Below are 17,113 nucleotides of genomic sequence, written 5' to 3' on the forward strand. Positions count from 1 at the left end.
ATTTACAGTGCCAAATCAGATGTTATTCAGGCATTGCCTGTTAGTATGACACAGGCCTGTATGAAATCACATTACAGTTCACAGTACTAGATTAAAATGTTGAAGTGCTCATGACTTCTCATTCCTGCTGTATGCAAACACAAAATGCTCTTCTGGATTTAGCTTCTGTGTACAGTTTCTGGCAGGAGAAATTCTGCCTTAGTTTGTCTTGACAGTCTTCCAGGGGATAAAATGGAAAACCAGCTCACACAAACAATATTGTTTAGTGGGCTTTCCAAAAGGCTTTTGACAGAGATTTTCACCATGTTGTGATTCAACCCCAGCAGAGAGCTAAGTAACACAACTCTCCCTATGCGGAATAAGGGAGAAAAATCAAAAAGGTAAAAGTGCAAGACCTCATAGGTTGACATAAAGACAGTTTACTAGGTAAAGCAAAAGCAATGTGCACAAGCAAAGCAAAATAAGGAATTCATTCACTACTTCCCATTGGCAGGCAGATGTTCAGCCACTTCCAGGAAAGCAGGGCTCATTACATGTAATGGTTTCTTGGGAATACAACTCCATTATTCCCAACATCCCACCCTCCCTCTTTATTTACTCAGTATTTTATTGATGAGCATGACACTACATGGTATGGAATATCCCTTTGATCAATTGGGGTGTTCCCTCTCAGCTTCTTGTGTACCTCCAGCTCCTCACTGGCAGGGTGATGTGAGAAGCTGAAAAGTCCTTGGCTCTGTGTAAGTACTGCTTTGCAACAACTAAAATATTGTTGATTTATCCCCACTATTTTTGAAAACAAAAAAACAAGAAAAAAACATAAAATCAGTCTTTACAAAAAAAAAAAAAAAAGACTCAATTTCAGACAAAACTATGACAATATCCACCCCTTATTCCATATCACTCACGTCATGCTCATGTCCTACACTTTCCAATACATTCTCATTAGTTACAACCTTTCAGTTGATACACAGATATATCACATCCATAAAATGTCCACTGAGTTCTTTTAGTCCACGACTTAGCTTCTGTCTGTTTCGGTGGATGCTCAGGACAGGAGAAGCAGTGTGTTGCATGGAGTTACTGGGTGCCAAAGACAATTCATGTTGAGTCACTGCTGTACTTGCACTGCTCCTTGTGAGGTTCATCTTCCATTGATTCAAGTGGTTCCTGCTACAGAATGTCCTTATAACGTGTAACTTAAATAAAGAGTTACAACAATTTAGACTTATTATTACTATTACAATCTCCACTCCTTGACTGTTCAAATCAAGCCAAAGCATTTAACATTGCAAAGAACTTCTCTCCTTGTCCCTTCCAGTTTGGAAGTGTCCATTGACTACAATCCTTTCAAAGTGTACCTACTCCGGCATGGCTTCACCCGTTGGCCATAGAACCTTCAGATAACTACTGTATAATGTTCTTATCCACTCAGACAAATGGTTCAAAGTATTCTGGTATGACCATATCCACAGACATGAACACTACAAGGTGCACCTGCTGTACCATAGCCACAGACACACTAAGATGTACATGTTTCCATGTGGACTCATCCATGGGCCACAGTTCTTCTGACTCAAGCTCATACTGGAATCCTAGCCTGTCCAATACAGCAGCACAGGAAAAGCAGTGATACCCCATCCATTTGACAGCCCAGGCACATACTATTACCAAATGTTCCCAGGCACAGCAAAACAAGATGCTAAGGGAGTACAGCAAATGGCAGAAGCAAAAGCAGTCACTAACAAGCACTGAACTCTAGCATACAATAAGGCAAGCAAGCCCCACGACAAGCACAGGAACCTGCCAATTAGCAGCTAAACAGCTATAACATCTCTACACTCCAATTAAAACTGTCATCACCTCAAACCTTTCGTGCCTTATACTGAGTTGGTTTAACCCAGCAGGCAGCTGCTACCCAGCCGCTCCCTCACTCACCCCAGGTGGGATGAGGGAGAGAATCAGAAAAGTAAAAGTGCAAGAACTCATGGGTTGAGATAAAGACAGGTTACTAGGTAAAGCAAAAGCCACACAAAGCAAAATAAGATATTCATTCAATACTTCCCATCAACAGGCAGAAATTCCAGGAAAGCACGGCTCATCACACATAGTGGTTTCTTGGGAAAGCAAACGCTTCACTTTGAGCACCTCTCCCATGATAGTGTATGAGACATCCCATCATCCAGTCTAGGTCAGCTGTCCTTGATGTATCCCCTCCCTTCTCTTTGTGCATCCCCAGCTCCTGGCTGGCAGGGCAGCACCAGATGCAGAAAAGACCTTGGCTCTGTGCTACTACTGCTCTCCAATAACAGAAGTATTGTTGAGTTTGCAACACCACTTTTCACACAAATCCAAAATGCAGCATCACATGATCCTTCACAAAAGAAATTAATTCTGAAACTACTACACTATGTTTTTTAAGGTAATTCACCAGAATAAATGCACAAATAGAGATGTAACTGCCTAAAACCCAGGAGGTAAAGGATGGAAATAAATGGGGAGTTCTCACAATGGAAAGATGGATATTTGCCTCTACAATAGTAAATGACATTCAGAGAATGTTCAAGAAGGTGACAAGGATGATTTAAAGACTCCATACAGAGGAGAAAAGGAAAACAGGGAAAACAAAACAAAACAAAGCAAAACAAACACACAAAAAAACCCCCACAACAATTAGTTTGGCTGTCAGTGTGAAAAAAAGAGCACTTAAGAGAAAACACATTTAAGTCTAAAGATCACAAGAGACACAGAAGGAAGGTGATTAGAGAAACTGTATGCTGTGATTTTCAGTTCAAGAGTCCATGTTTGTCAAATAAAGGTAACAGGCATCGCAGTCAGCAGGTCTCCACGCAATGTGCAGTACATGTGGAAAATCCATGGCAAGGAACACTGTGAATTCAGGAAGTTCATATTGCATCCAACAGGAGAATGAGCTAGCACTCTGAATTCAAAGTTTGTACATAATTATGTAGAAAAAATTAAAGGGGGTGAGAAAACTGTCAGAAGGTGGGAGAATACTGGCATAGATGGGTTTCTTCTCGCTCTTTCCCATGTATTTGCTTGTGGCCACCTCAAGCCAACCAGGAGATGGTTTGTCTAATGCTCTCTGGTTTTCACTTTGACTTCTTTTATCTGTCATGCAGCACAGACTGCCAAGCAAACAGGTCCCCAGCACTCAGTGGACATGGTGCCACCCATCCTGGGTCACTGGCCTCCCAGAGCCTTAGTCAGCAGAATGGCTCCCAGCTGTCCTGCAGGCTACTGCACTTTATAGTTTTGCATCTTACTGCTAGGGTGACATCTCAGCAGACCTGAGGCAGCAGGAGAGGGAGAAAACAACAATGTCTGAACATTGCTGGTGCAAATGCAGCTGCATTTTCAAAAGCATTTTCAAGAGCATTCAAGCACAGTTGCCAGATGCCTAACTACCTAACTACCCTGGATTGCACTGTGATAGTACTTATGGAAATCCATAAAATCCTACATCTACACCTTTTTTGGTGCTCAAATCCCCCCAAGTGCACTGACCTCACGTTCTCTAAATGTAAAAATAATTTGCCTAGTTGGACTCCTACTTGACCTCAGTTGACTTGAGGTGCACTCTGTCTGCACAGTGACAGGGCAAATGAAGACATATTAATCTGAAGTGAAAAGCACTTATTGTAGGTGGGAGCATGGTTCTTTGGAGAATGTTTCTGATCCCAAAGTTATGGACAGGCACAGCAATTTTAATATTAATACTATGTTTTAAATAATTGAGAAGCTGTGAGACTATCAATTCCTGGCCTAACAAACTGAATTGCACTGTCCTATGCCAGCTAAGGGACTGTAAACTGTAATTTTTAATGGTTCTGTGATACAACAATGCTAAATTGTTAAATATTATTAAGCAGGAAACTGCTATTTGGTTTTTGCCCTTAATGCAACAGAAGAGAAAAAAAGGAATAAGAAAAAGGCTGGGACAGGGCTCTGTCTTTAAGCACACCTTTATAAGATTGAGCAGAGCCTGCTGTAAGCTTCGGAATATGGGGTAAAATAATTTGAATGAGAATACTAAGTCCTGACACTGAGCAAAAGATCTTGGAAACACAAGATACAGAGCAGGAGATATCATATCCATTGCGTACATACGCTGAAGGTGATCAGATAATGACACACACATGTCTACTGAACGGTGCCACTTTTTTTCTCTCAGGAAGCTGTTTGTTACAAGACACGGCCATTCCCCTGATTGGCACATCCAGGATTCACTCCAACACCTTCGAAATTTTTTGCTTTGTTTGTGTTCTCTGACGTCAAGAGCTGTTAGCAAGCTCTCTGGCTCTTGATCCAGTGGAGAAGTCTTGTTGTCCAATTAAGCTGCCCCAATAGCTACAGGTTTCAGTTCTGGAAAAGACTGAGTCATGGAGGGAAACATCCCTTTGCCCACCAGCTTTGGAGAAAGCAGTCCATAATGCTCCTGGAGGGAGTCTTTGGCATGCAGTGCTCAGTAGCTGTCTGCCTGCTGGATCACGCCATGTGAATACTGAGTCTTGAGCAACATAGCAAAGGAGAGCATTGCACCAAAAACTTGGACCTTTGTTCAGCCTTTGTGGTTGAAACCCTGTTCCATTCTGGATATACTCCTCTTGGCTCTATTTAGCTGAAATTCATACAACCCTCAGTGCGTCTAGGATTGGACTATTTCCTCTTTTCTCTCTTCCAAGAGAAGCACTGTTCTACAAAAAGAAGCAGCTTGTTTCTAAAAGTAGGCTAGCAAATAGCTGGAATCACTGGGCAAAAGAAGCACTCTTCATGTACAAAGCAGCTCATTTGCTTGGGTGGTTAAGTAAGAAAATAGGTACGTGCCTACATTTGGAATTTTTGGCCTGCAGTCCTGAACTGAGCCCTTGTTCAATTCTTATCAACTTGTGTTGTAAACAAAAATAACAACAAAAATCACTGCTGCAACTTCACAGTTAGCTAAGCTCAGTAAAGTGAAGCAGGTATCTTCTTAGTATTTCTTAATGCTGCACAGACTTATGCATGAAAGGGAAGAAAGATCCCCAGAAGCCGTGCCAATCTCATTTGAACATTAGGTTATTCACTTTCCCAACTAATCAATAATTGTTATAATTAAAATTGATAGCTGCAAATAACATGACAGAGCACTGCTGCCAGCATACCATTGTGTATTTGGCTTGGGAAGATAGGCAGTAGCATGAACACTTATTTTCCAATTTGCTTTTAGCTGTGTGCAAATTGCTTTAGCTGTATCCAGCTGATTTAGACCTTGCCTAGAGGTACACTAGATTAATTGGGAGCCATACATTCATTGCTTACAGAATGGACTCTATAATTGGTTAAATTTGTTAGTGCCAGTTAGAAAATAACTATATAGTTCTGCTTTTTAGTTGTCCTTTCATTAGCCTTTCAGGAAAGGGGAAGAACAATTATAACCTTTCAGATGATCAAGACTGCTTTTAAGTTATTATGTAAAACTGCCAGTGTGTCTACAGTCAATATATTATGCAAGCAAACATTAGTGTGAATATGGTATTGTTTTTTTCAGGACTGAAAAGCTCTTCAGCATGCACAAGAGGGATTTTTTTTTTTTTGTCCTTGTTGTGACTGAAATTTAGATAACGAAACCATTATGTTGTTACTACTCATAGTTTTCAAAAATAAACCTTCCTTCTTTTGCTATGTCTGAACTAGCTTATTATAAAAGAGCAGAAATGTTCGCTGATGTTTGTTGGCACCCAGAAACATTAAAAATAATGCCCATAACTTTTCTTAAATCCAGACTGTCCTGTGCCTTGTGTCATGGTAATAAAGACACGTTAAACCTACAGCTAAACATATAAATACCTCTGTAACAGAATAATTTGAGACTATATTCATTCTTGTGACTACTGGCAGATCTAGAAGTCAAGAGCTGCTACCTTGGCTTATGTCAGTTTACCACGTTATTCATGGCTGTACACTTCTAAGAAAACAAATGAAATACAGCCACTTCTCTTTACTACAGCTGTGGTCTCTGGAGACATTCTGCACTGCGCTTGTGGTGCAGAGCACGATGCAGTTGCACATATAGGGCCTTACGGAAGCCCCAGTCACCCCACTGCTGTGAGGGGAATAGATGTGGTTACACTCACAGCTGCCTTTAGGCTGTTTGCCTTTTTGACTGTTTAGGACATACACAAGAGGAGAGCCTGACACAACTCTCATTTTCATTTCCTGTAATTAAACTATACGTAGCCCTTCCCTTGCACATAACGTTTGAGTCTGTTGCAATTAAACTACAGACAGATGCTTCAAAGACCTATAATTTCATAAGAACTTGTAAATAGCCATAGGAGAGACAGCCTAGTAGTGACTTCATATAGGAAAATACTAAGAAGTTCACTAATTATTGAACATATGAAATTCCAAATAGGTGAGAAAGCCATTAAAAACTTGTCTTTACTAGCTGCACTTGTCCCAGAATAACTTGTCCTGCAAATCTCTTTTCCTTGGTGATTAGCTAGCAATTTACTCCTGATGGTGTTAGAACAGAGAGAATTTAATTGTTGATTCAAGAACAGCATCCAACCTTGATGCTATCACTAGGGACTAAGGGACAGTAAATATAACCACAAACAGTCTAGAAAGGGGTGTGGGTGTGTGAAAGGGCAAGAGGCAAAGTGGTCCTGCACTGCTCTAAGCTGCCCTGATAAATCCCTCCCACTCCCCCCCCCTCCAAAACCAATTCCATACGCTTGTGTTACACTGATCCATCATCCACTGCAATGCGCTTGCTGTCATCCACACAGCAAAGTGTTTCATCCTGTGGTCTTTGTCCTGCCACTGGGCACCATTGGAAAGAGCCTGGTTCTGTCAAATACCGTGATAGGTAATATGAGAGTGTGATACAAATTTTGAAAACATATGAAAAGCTGTCCTGAAGATTTCAGCTGGGATCTCCCTTATCTATGTTGCATGCTGTTTGAAAATGCAGCAGCCAAAATAAAAGATCTAGTAAGAACAAAACTATGATTTCCCACTGAGAAAAATACTCAAGATGGATTCTTACAATGTGTACCAGCCAATTAATGAGAGAAGATATAGGCCCTTCTTACTGATGGCTAGTAATCTAATACTGCCATTTCATGTGCCCCAAAAGAATATGAGAATTGATCTACTTAACAAGAAAACAGAGAACCAAAGCTTTCAATTTACTGCCACGACTGGGAGTGCAAATGCAGAAATACACCTCTGATTTGACGGATAGTCTCCTAGCTGACAATGTTCTACTCTGCAATTATATTCCTTTTCTCTGTAGAACAGTAACTCCTGTCTTCACATGGCAGACGAAGAGACCTGTCCTTGGTGTATAGCAGTTCAAAGATAAGAGAAATCACATTCTCTTGGAAATAGAGGAATTGCATATTTATTAGAGAGGTGACAAGCATAGTGCCTTCTATAGACTAAGTTGTCATGGCCATGCTTGAGCTTGCAGGCTACTTCATGCTTTATGCTGCTTCATCTTCTGTAACTTGTTTGGACTCAGTAAGTTCCACTACTTGTGGCATAACAAACATTGTATCTCTTGCTGCTGCAGACCCGTGATACTGAAGAAATCAAATTGTACTGAGATGACAACTCATGAGCCAGCAGCAACTTGTAAGCATACAGCAGCTGCCTGAGCATTCAGGACAGTCCAACTGGATCTGAAGACGTACGTTCTATGTTAGCTGTGCGAAGCCATCTGTCCAGCACCAGAGTTTTATGCACCAGAGCAATGCAATTCACAGTATCAGTGTTTTCTAACTACACCCTAGGTTGGTTAGTGACTTATGTAGTGCCACTGTTCTTTATTCTGCTTGGGTGATCTTGCTGGACCTGTGACTCTCCAAATCCTCCTGTTTCAGTAGAGTTTAACACTGGAATCTGTAGGGCAGATTCAGCAGTTTTTGGCTTGGTGACTTCTGTGTCAAAGTGTCCTGTCCTGCCTAACCACCAGGACAAGCCTTTAATAGTTCCCTTCGCTCTCTGTATGTAACTCAAATGATCTACTTAGGTTTGGTATCAGCAGTGCTGCAGGGGTTCTGTGAGCAGGGCCCAGCACTGTCCCATGTCAGATCAGAGACATCTTCAACTGCTCCAGAAAAGACCCAGTGTTGCCAGAGCTGGGCCATGAGCAGTGCTGATTGCACTCTTGAACAGCAGGTTTAGGAAAGGAAAAGTTGTCACTGGATAGCAGCTGGGAGAGAACAGCGAGCTGTGTGAGAGAAGCAGCTCTGTGTGCTCTGAGGATGGGGCAGGAGGATGAGAGATGCTCCAACAACTGAGCAGCAGCTCTCTGCAGCCCGTGGGCACTGCATGGAGTGCATCTCCACATGTGGACATGAAGGAGCCCCTGATGCAGGTGTGGATGTGGCCTGGAGGAGGTACAGCTGTGGGTACCACACAGAAGCAGCCCTGGGCTGGAGCTGCAGCCCAGGCAGAGCGGCCCATGGGGCAGCACGAGGGCTGGGGGAGCAGTGCCTGAAGAGTGGCACGGTGCAGAAGTGGTGCTTGGAGAGCTGCTGCCTGGGGGGCTTATGCAGGATCAGATTGGGAAGGATGGCATCAATGGGAGGGACCCACGTGCAGCAGGGGCGGAGAGTGACCGTGGAGAGGTGCAGGGATAGTGTTATCGGCTGACCACAGCAGCCACTGTCCACTGTTCTTCTGTGGCATTTGTGGGGAGATGAACAAAGAATATGGATGGGAAGATGGTGGTTCAGTTTGTTTGCTTTTAGTTCTCATTGCTCTGGTCTGTTATTAGTTGGCGACAAATTGCTTCAGTGTCTTACGCTACACTTCTTTTGCCCATGACAGCAACTGGGGAACAATCTCCCTGTCCTTCTCCTTCAGTCTTTTTTACTATTTTCTCCCCCTGCTCTTTGAGGAAAGGGAATGAGAAAATGTTATGTTGGTGCTGAACTACTCATCAACATTAAATTACAATACATAAAATGTAAAATGGCCATCTGACATCAGTAAGTCACAAGACATCTACAGAGGCTGAGGATTTTGGCAAACTCTCTATTAGAGGAAACCAGTTCACTTGAAAGTAGGAAGATCATTAAGGGTCTCAGCAGATACTCGAGGCAAAGCCTGGTATTAAATTGTTACATCCCAAAGCAAGGCATGGAAAACATACTGTGTCACTGACATTTTAATGACCTTTCTGTCTGGAGCTCTGCTTAAAAGATCAGCAGCTTGATGGGGCTTATCACTGCAAACACTTAAAACTGACTTGGAGACAGAGGTAGGGAAAGGTGAGGAGAAAAGGAATTACAAAAGCCTTGCTCTGGCATGCAGAAGCAATGGAAAAGCAGAACTGTCAGGCCATCCCTACAGTCCATTTAGTCCTTGATCTGCTTCCTTCTGCTGTCACCAAGGAAACATAGATACTCAAAGGAATAAGGTAGGCAGATGTCTGAAGGCCAGCACAGCAGAATGAAGACTTATCAAGTAGAAACCGGTTCTGTTCAAGAAAATTACTCAATCTCAGCACGCATATTAAAGGCCAGTTCTTTTTAAAACTAAGTGCAAATCCTGTCCCTTTCAGTCATTCATGAGGCATGGGGGAGAGGAAAATCTTCCTTTGCTCCCTGAAGTTATTTCTAGTGTTACGTGGACAAAAGTTTTATGAATGCAAACTGCAGCAAGTACTACCTAGGAGGTTCTCTGATCAGAAAACTCTGGGGCTATTTATTTTTATTTATTTATTGCCACTGTTTTGACTTTCACTGGGCTAATTAAGAAAATATTAACAAGGGTTCGACTGAAGCACATCTCCTGCATACTCTTCTATTAGAAATAGTTCCAAAACAAGTCTTGCAGCAGCAAACTGCAAGTCCTTGGTTCACCACATTCAAGTTGGGGCAGGGGTTCCTTGGGACTGTCCTGGTCCCATCCATCCTCTCCAGCCAAGGACTGCAACCATTTACTCTATCTGTCAACATGCATACCTTGAAATTTGTGTTCAGGGTTTAAACAGGCTTTCAGAGAATTGTTGCTTCCTCAGTTCTTTTTTCATCGGGCACTACTATACTACTCAGTTTCACAAACCAACCCTGAAGCATTATGCTGAAAACTACAAACAAGCACAGTTCTACATCAGCAAATTCAAACGATGGAAATCACATAACTAACACACACCATTATACCACCTCAAAATATTTCACAAAGCTGCTGAAAACACTATGTAGCTACTGAAACAGAACTAGTTATCACCTTAATCTATAGCAGTTCATCTGTCTATAATAACATCTGCTTTCAAAGTTCCCAGAGCACTTCCTTATGACATTACAGTGGATAACAACTTTTCTACATGATAAATATTGTCAGTGGCAAGTAATAGTTACCTGTGCAAAACCCTTGAGTTTGCTCATTTATCAGCCTAGATAAGAAGTTTAAGAGTTGAGAACACTATTTAGCTGGTTGCAATTCCTAAGAGTTGCTATAAGGATTTTAATGGTTTCCTACAACCATCAAACTACCTTAAAATGGTTAAGAAGGTGAAAAATAGTGTCTTTGAAAAGCTTTCCCCTCCTTCAGAATAACAGACTCAACTGCTAAAAAACACTGGATAGGTTAGAAAGGACTTTGTGTGCACTATGGTAAGGCAGAAAATGGTCTCTGGATCAGTAAAGGTGTCCTGAAACTGAGCTGAAAAACACATACAGGTTATTAGACTTCTTTTGTTTTCCAGTTTCCATAAAAAACAGACTTTCTAAATCTCATGCTCTAAAGAAAGCGGTGAAGAACGTAACAAAAATGACCTGGGGTTTTTCCATTTAAACTAAAGCAGATAGCTTATGCTGCTTCTGTGAGTCAAATGTGACTTCTCTTGAATCATATACTCATGCATTTCTCAGTAAAAGTAACAAGTAGGACTTGCTCAAAAACAAAATAAAACAAAAAAACTTAAAGAAAAGGCTAAAACTATGTGAAGTTAGGAAATGCTGATGTAAGTAAAACCATCAAAGAAAATCATAATTAATGGTGATTTTACGGAGCGTTGATATAGAAAGATACATAAAAGATTAAAACTGAAACAAATGAAGAAAACAGTTTTCCTTCTAAATAAAAGCAAAGCTAGTTCATTAAGCAATGACTGTATACCTCCATTTCTCTCTGATTACACCATCAAATTGCTTCTATCGGCTTGATATTTTTTTCTAGTTCCTGTGTTATTAAATGGTTTCAAAATTCCTTTTAAAACTGTTATGTCTTTTGTTAGTTAATAATGGTCTAAAAATGTCCTTGTTAATAATGGTCTGCTCTAGCTACTCAGGAGAACTTACACTATCATCTATGTTAAAATCATCCATTGCTATTATTCAGAAGGAGCTATAAATAAGACCTGTTCTATATGACGGTGAAACAAGACTATCCACAACACTTCAGGCTGAAGAGAAATAGGATGCATTAACACAGCATAAGATATATTTAAAAACACAGCTCAGAAAGGAAGGTTGATAAAAGGAAAGAGGCAGAGAAGTAATCAAGGGTTGAGATCATAAATCTACGTGGGTTTTTAGCTATACAAACAGGAAGACTGAGTTTTGATGGTACTGAATGGACGAAAGCTTAAGAGCTTGTTAAGTGGTCAAGCAGGGAGAAGAGTAGGAGACAGGTGTGAAAGAGCAAGAGAGCTCTTACATGGCAAACCATTATTTAGTGAGATATTCTGAGGCAGAATGATGAGGACAGTACATTTGTTAGCTGTGATCAATCAGTGGCAAGATTGTGATGCCAGTAGGAAATAAGCAGGAAATAAGTAGGAAATAAGATTTCTTACATGATTCTTTCACCCTCCCTGATAACAGCCAGGCTGAGGAACTGCAGAAATGTACTTCTGAAGCTCTTTTTTATGCCAGTTTTTGTACTATCAGCAGTACATGGTACATTCTAGTACGGATTCATGTGTTCTCTCATCTCACACCTACTGAAGGCACATGCACTGCCAGCATTTGTTGGAGACTTATGACCCAGTGATTACATCCACGCAACACACCCTTCAGAAGCAAGGGATGCAGGAAACAGCACAGAATTAGTTCTGTAAGTTCTTAAGTGTTCCCCAAGGCCACATACAAAACTGGAAAAATGTTTCTCTTGAGCCCCATTTTCAATAGTTTAGCTAGGACAGCCATCCAATTGTCTTTTAGATCTCCATCCTATTTCAGCCTCCAGAATTGCAAGACTGATCAAAAGCAACAACAAAACAAAACAACCTACCGCCTCTTGATTCACATCTGTTTTTTCCCACTGCAAGCATCACAGGCAATAGCTCCCTGGCTGGGCTTTGTGGGTTGGTGTGGTGGGCTCCCACTGACGAGACGTTTCATTCCTCTAGCTGCATGGCATGGACAGATTAGAAACTCAGAGAAGTAAGTGTAATAACAAAGCCCTAGTTCACCTCTAAGAGATGTCTGGCAACATTTTGATGAAAGACAGAGTAGGTTCATTGATAGTAGGTGCTATAAGAGCAGAGCAGTAGGGTTGTTAGTTGCAAGTCACAAGGAGTGCAAGCCCTGCCCGAGGTACAAGTAGATCTGTACCACACTGCTTCAGATGCCCTTTGCCAGCTATCAGCTTCTGCAGCCCTTAGTTCCCAGGTTTGTAAACTGCCTTCCTCATATTACTGTTTAATTCTGCTCATCATTTGGGTATACAGGGATTAGATGATTACAGCAGTTGCATGTCAAGCTTGGACACGTAGCTGAACAGCTTTTGGCTTTGAGGAGTACTGAACCAATTACACAGCTTTTAAGGAAGTGGAAAGCATTAAATCAAAAGGAAAGTTATGAAGATAGAGGGAAAAAATTAACCTTAGTGGAGGAAGACAATAAATGGCAATGACCATAAGCCTCTCTTACAGATTTCAAGGACATAATAAAGCTATAACATTAAATATTATTTTAGCTGCTGCTTACCCTGCGTCAATCAGAGTAATTCATTCCAGTTACCTACAACACAATATTAAGCCACACCAAATCAAAATCACAGATGGTGTGAATTTGTAAGATCTGTTTTGCTGCAGAAGCATTAGCAGTCTAGACAGAAAAGAAATCAATGGCATATCTCAGTACAAAAGCCAACTAGGCTTTTAATATAGAAGTCATAAGGCACTTATTTTTCAGGAGTTCTGTATTCACAATATCCCCATCTCCAAAAAAAGCACCCTTTTCTGCCCATTTCTGATGAAACTAGTTTGTGGTATGTCAGCACTGTGAGCCTTATGAACGTGTTCAGAACAAGATGTAAGTTAGCCACAGACAAATAATGTATATTAAAAATCAACAAGCCTTACTACTAGCCACTAAGTGAACTGATTTTACGCCTACAAAAATAAAACAATTATAGCAATATGAATGGCAGATTCATCATAGCAATATAAAAACTCCAAGTGTGCTTGTCTGCTGAGGACCTTTAATTCATCCATCTGTATTAAGTATTCACAAGGCGGGAGAAATGGAATGGACTTCATAAACAGCTCTAACTTCCATTAATTCACCCTGCCAAAAAAAAACCAAAACAATATTAAACTTTAAAAAATAGTTTCAACAAGTGATACAACTGGGATATGTAGGAAAGGATAGAATTTAAAGCCTCAAAAACCTGACCAGTAAATCTGACTTTTTTTTTCAAGTTACAATTAGTGTCTTCGTAATCCTGTGTACTGTGTTTAGTGCAATATAACAACATAGGCGATATGGCCACAAAATACATTTATTTTGTGGTAATACAGGTACCAATGGTTAAGCACAGCAATGGCATTTTTCTTTTAAGCTATATGTTCTCCATTTTTGTGCACCTGCTTATTTTTGAGGGCAATACAGATATCACACAAAAATCACCTGTATTTTATAGTAACACAGCTGTGCCAAAAAAGGCAAACCTGTAGTGCCTTTTCAAGTACCACAAATGCCACCTGAGTCTACCATGGGCCTCTTCCAAGCCTTCTGAGGTCAACAGAAAGCGGTCTGCTGCTTGGGTCCCACATTGCCCCTGGGAGAAGACAGCACTGCAGACCCAGCAAGGAAGGCAGAGAATCGCTGCTGGGCACACTGGTAACTGAGTCCCAGGGAATGCTTCTGAGACACAGACTAGGAGTTGTGTGGCAACTTCAGGCTCTGCTACCTACGCCTACAAGACACATTTTTGAAGTGGCCCATAGACACCAAGAAAGTACAAAAACAACTTTTTTTCTTTATTCTGATTGCCAAATTATTTAAGGCAGGTATAAAAATGAAAGCATTCAATATACATTTTACATAAAATAAACTAGATTACAGCATAAAACAAGTAACCAGGCAATGGCATTAAAGTCTCTCTTCTAAAACTGGATAATTGTAAACATTAAAAAAAAGACTGCAGGACTATTCAAGTAATAGAACAATCACAGATGTCTTCTGTTATGCAGGCTATTGGTTATCTGCCATTCAAGATTATCAAAAAAGACATTTCATTATTCACAGATGCTCATTATTTTCCATTTAAAAATTTTACATTATGTACAACACAGTTTTTGTGGTACTAAGATCCCCATGCCTTCCAAAGGTATATTTTTCACAATACACAATTACAATGAAACAGCGAATACAGTAACATTTTACACTGATGCATCTTAATAGAAGCCACCAAATAGACATCTACATTGTACCAAAGTGTCATCACAGTTAGCCTCTCTGAGAGCTTGTGGGAAATATCAGAAGGGTACGCAAGGTTCAGGCACACTGATACATAACATTATTTATTTACAATTTGAAAGGAAAAAAAAAAAAAGGAAACAGAAGAAGAGAAAAGAAACAAACAACCTTTTGTGGTTAACACTTTCTAAACATGACAAATACATTTCTCCTTTTACTAGGTGGTTTGCAACTTAGCAGCAGACCCTGTGTGTGAGCCTGGTTATTGATACAAAAAAAGTAAAGAATATATATATATTTTTATATATATATGTATATATATATACGCATATATATATATAAAAACAGAAGTCTAATTACAGCAACATTTGTTACTCTGTGATAAAATCTGCAATTTACAAAAATGAAATGACTGGTTTTTGCCTGCCATTAAGGCATCTCAAATTAACACCATGGAACTGATGTCTGTAATAAAGCGCTTCCTCATGTGATCCAGTCACATGACAATGTACATCTCCAAACTCATCATTCTCTGAAAAGAGAAAGAAGAACGTTTTAGTATGTGCTGTTCTTTTTTCCTAACATTTTCTGCACCTCGGATAAACTGTGAAATGAAATCTGCACAGCACTCTCAAACCCAAGCAGGAAAGACATCCAAGCCACGTCCTCTTCCTTCCCCTGCCAGGAACATATTAGCAGGTAAAAAGCACTAACATTGAAACCCTAGTGTGCACCAGACCTTTCTGACCTAGCAACCTTTCTTATTCAAATAATTTCAGCTGAGAGCTTTACACGCCCATTTGTGTTCAGAGTCAGCTTTCAGAAAGACAACCATAACCATAGAACTTTATAGTACTAATACTAATAAATCAAACTTTAAGACTTAACAGGGCAGCACCGAGAGAGCCCTGTTTGTGGTGCTTTGTGCTTTGCAGCTGAAATGGGATCATTATTGTACAGAAAAGTCTCTTCCTTCTTGAAAAATAAGGATGACACTTGGAGAGTAAACTTTACTGAAAACCTAGAGGCAAAACTCTCTGATAGTAAAATCAACCAAACCAGATAAGACAGACTCTTAAAGTTTTCCTCATAGGACACAGATGTAACTGAACATGAAGTTTTAATCCCTTTTAATAAACAAATAAATACATACATAAAAGTAGATTTTAACTTATAATTTCAGAATCACTTACTTTATCTTAACAATACCAATACTTGTAATTTATGGAAAATCTCAGAAGGCAGACTACTTGTTCCCTGTTCATCAACTACCTTATAATTAAAAGGCAAAACAGGACAAAATGTGACCTCAATGAGAATAAAACTATGAATATCCCAGAGCTCCAGCCTTATTTCCTCCTCACACAAGGAAGTTCAAACCATCAGGTTATAAAATCTATTGTTTGCTTTCTCCTCTCTGTGTTAAGATATATAACTTAAGATTTACTGGCTATTTACCTTCTTTGTGCAGGAAACATACCAGATGCAGATGCCTGCGCAGCCACCTGCTGAGTGGCAACAAGGGCAGCAGAGGTCAATCCTGAGGGAAAGAAGAAATGAAGGAATGTTGATGTACTTCTGGTTTTAATGGGTCTTTGTGAGAAAAAGTAGGAAGTATCGCTAAGGCAAACAAACAGAAAGCACCATTAAGAAATGGCGTGGTGTCAATATTACACCAATGGCAAATGTTTCAGGCAACAGCATTAAGGAAGCCTGGCTAGTATGATCTATGTGCCTTCTTCTAAGTATACTGAAATGTCCTTAAGAGATATTTTACAAGAAAATACAACATTTCTACTGATTGTATTCCTTTTCAAGTACTGCACTGCATGCTGCTAAATGGTTTGTATGAATTCTTAAACAGTAAGCTCAGTAGAATTAACAGGTACTAGGAAACAACAAGTACCAAAAGTCACCGTCAATTGTAGACACGACATGCCAGCTGCTCAGAATACAATGCTCTCATAATGACTTCCCATTTTATAGTTTTCCTACTGAACAAGCATGATGCATCCCGTAGGCACATGGCATCACTGAATCAAACTGAGACATGTCAAGACTTTTACAAAGGAAAAATAGCTGCTGAGACACCAAGTGAACATAATGAATTAATGCTGTTTTAGCCAGCAACTGTGATAGCACATACTTTGCTGCATGGGAGGAAACCTCATTTTAATACAACTAGAATCCAGACTCACTGAAAAACGGTCAGAGACTGGGATAAAACCTAGAGAGAATGAATCATGTGTCACTGTGCTGCTTTTCCCTGATTGTAACTTTATGCACTGCATCTGACAAAATACAAAGAGTTCTCTTTCAGACACTGGAATTATAACAAGCTCAAACCCTTGTGACTACAATGCCTTGTACATAAAATATCCTCATTATAAAAAGCTTTTGTCTTTGCTATACTTCTTCCATTGCCTACACAATCCTAATTATAT

The 17,113-nt window shown here is 40.1% G+C and overlaps 1 protein-coding gene across 6 annotated transcripts in view; it reads right to left on the minus strand.

The window, feature by feature from the left end:
* Nucleotides 1–399: 399 nt before the first annotated feature.
* Nucleotides 400–17,113, minus strand: part of ZNF608 (zinc finger protein 608) — a 103,381-nt gene continuing 86,667 nt past the window's right edge. For 3 of the 6 annotated variants that reach the window (XM_052700586.1, XM_052700585.1, XM_052700590.1), the window contains 2 exons: nt 16,150–16,209; nt 14,210–15,201 (listed from right to left, as the gene is read on the minus strand). In XM_052700586.1, the coding sequence (XP_052556546.1) occupies nt 15,065–15,201; nt 16,150–16,209 (197 nt within the window). In that variant the 3' untranslated portion in view covers nt 14,210–15,064. Of the gene's footprint in view, nt 13,536–14,209; nt 15,202–16,123; nt 16,210–17,113 lie in introns of those variants that run through there. The other 3 variants (XM_052700587.1, XM_052700588.1, XM_052700589.1) reach the window with 3 other exon arrangements.

This window comes from Tympanuchus pallidicinctus, unplaced genomic scaffold (genome assembly GCF_026119805.1).
Source record: "Tympanuchus pallidicinctus isolate F22 unplaced genomic scaffold, pur_lepc_1.0 scaffold4, whole genome shotgun sequence".
In the NCBI taxonomy this organism is placed as follows: domain Eukaryota; kingdom Metazoa; phylum Chordata; class Aves; order Galliformes; family Phasianidae; genus Tympanuchus; species Tympanuchus pallidicinctus.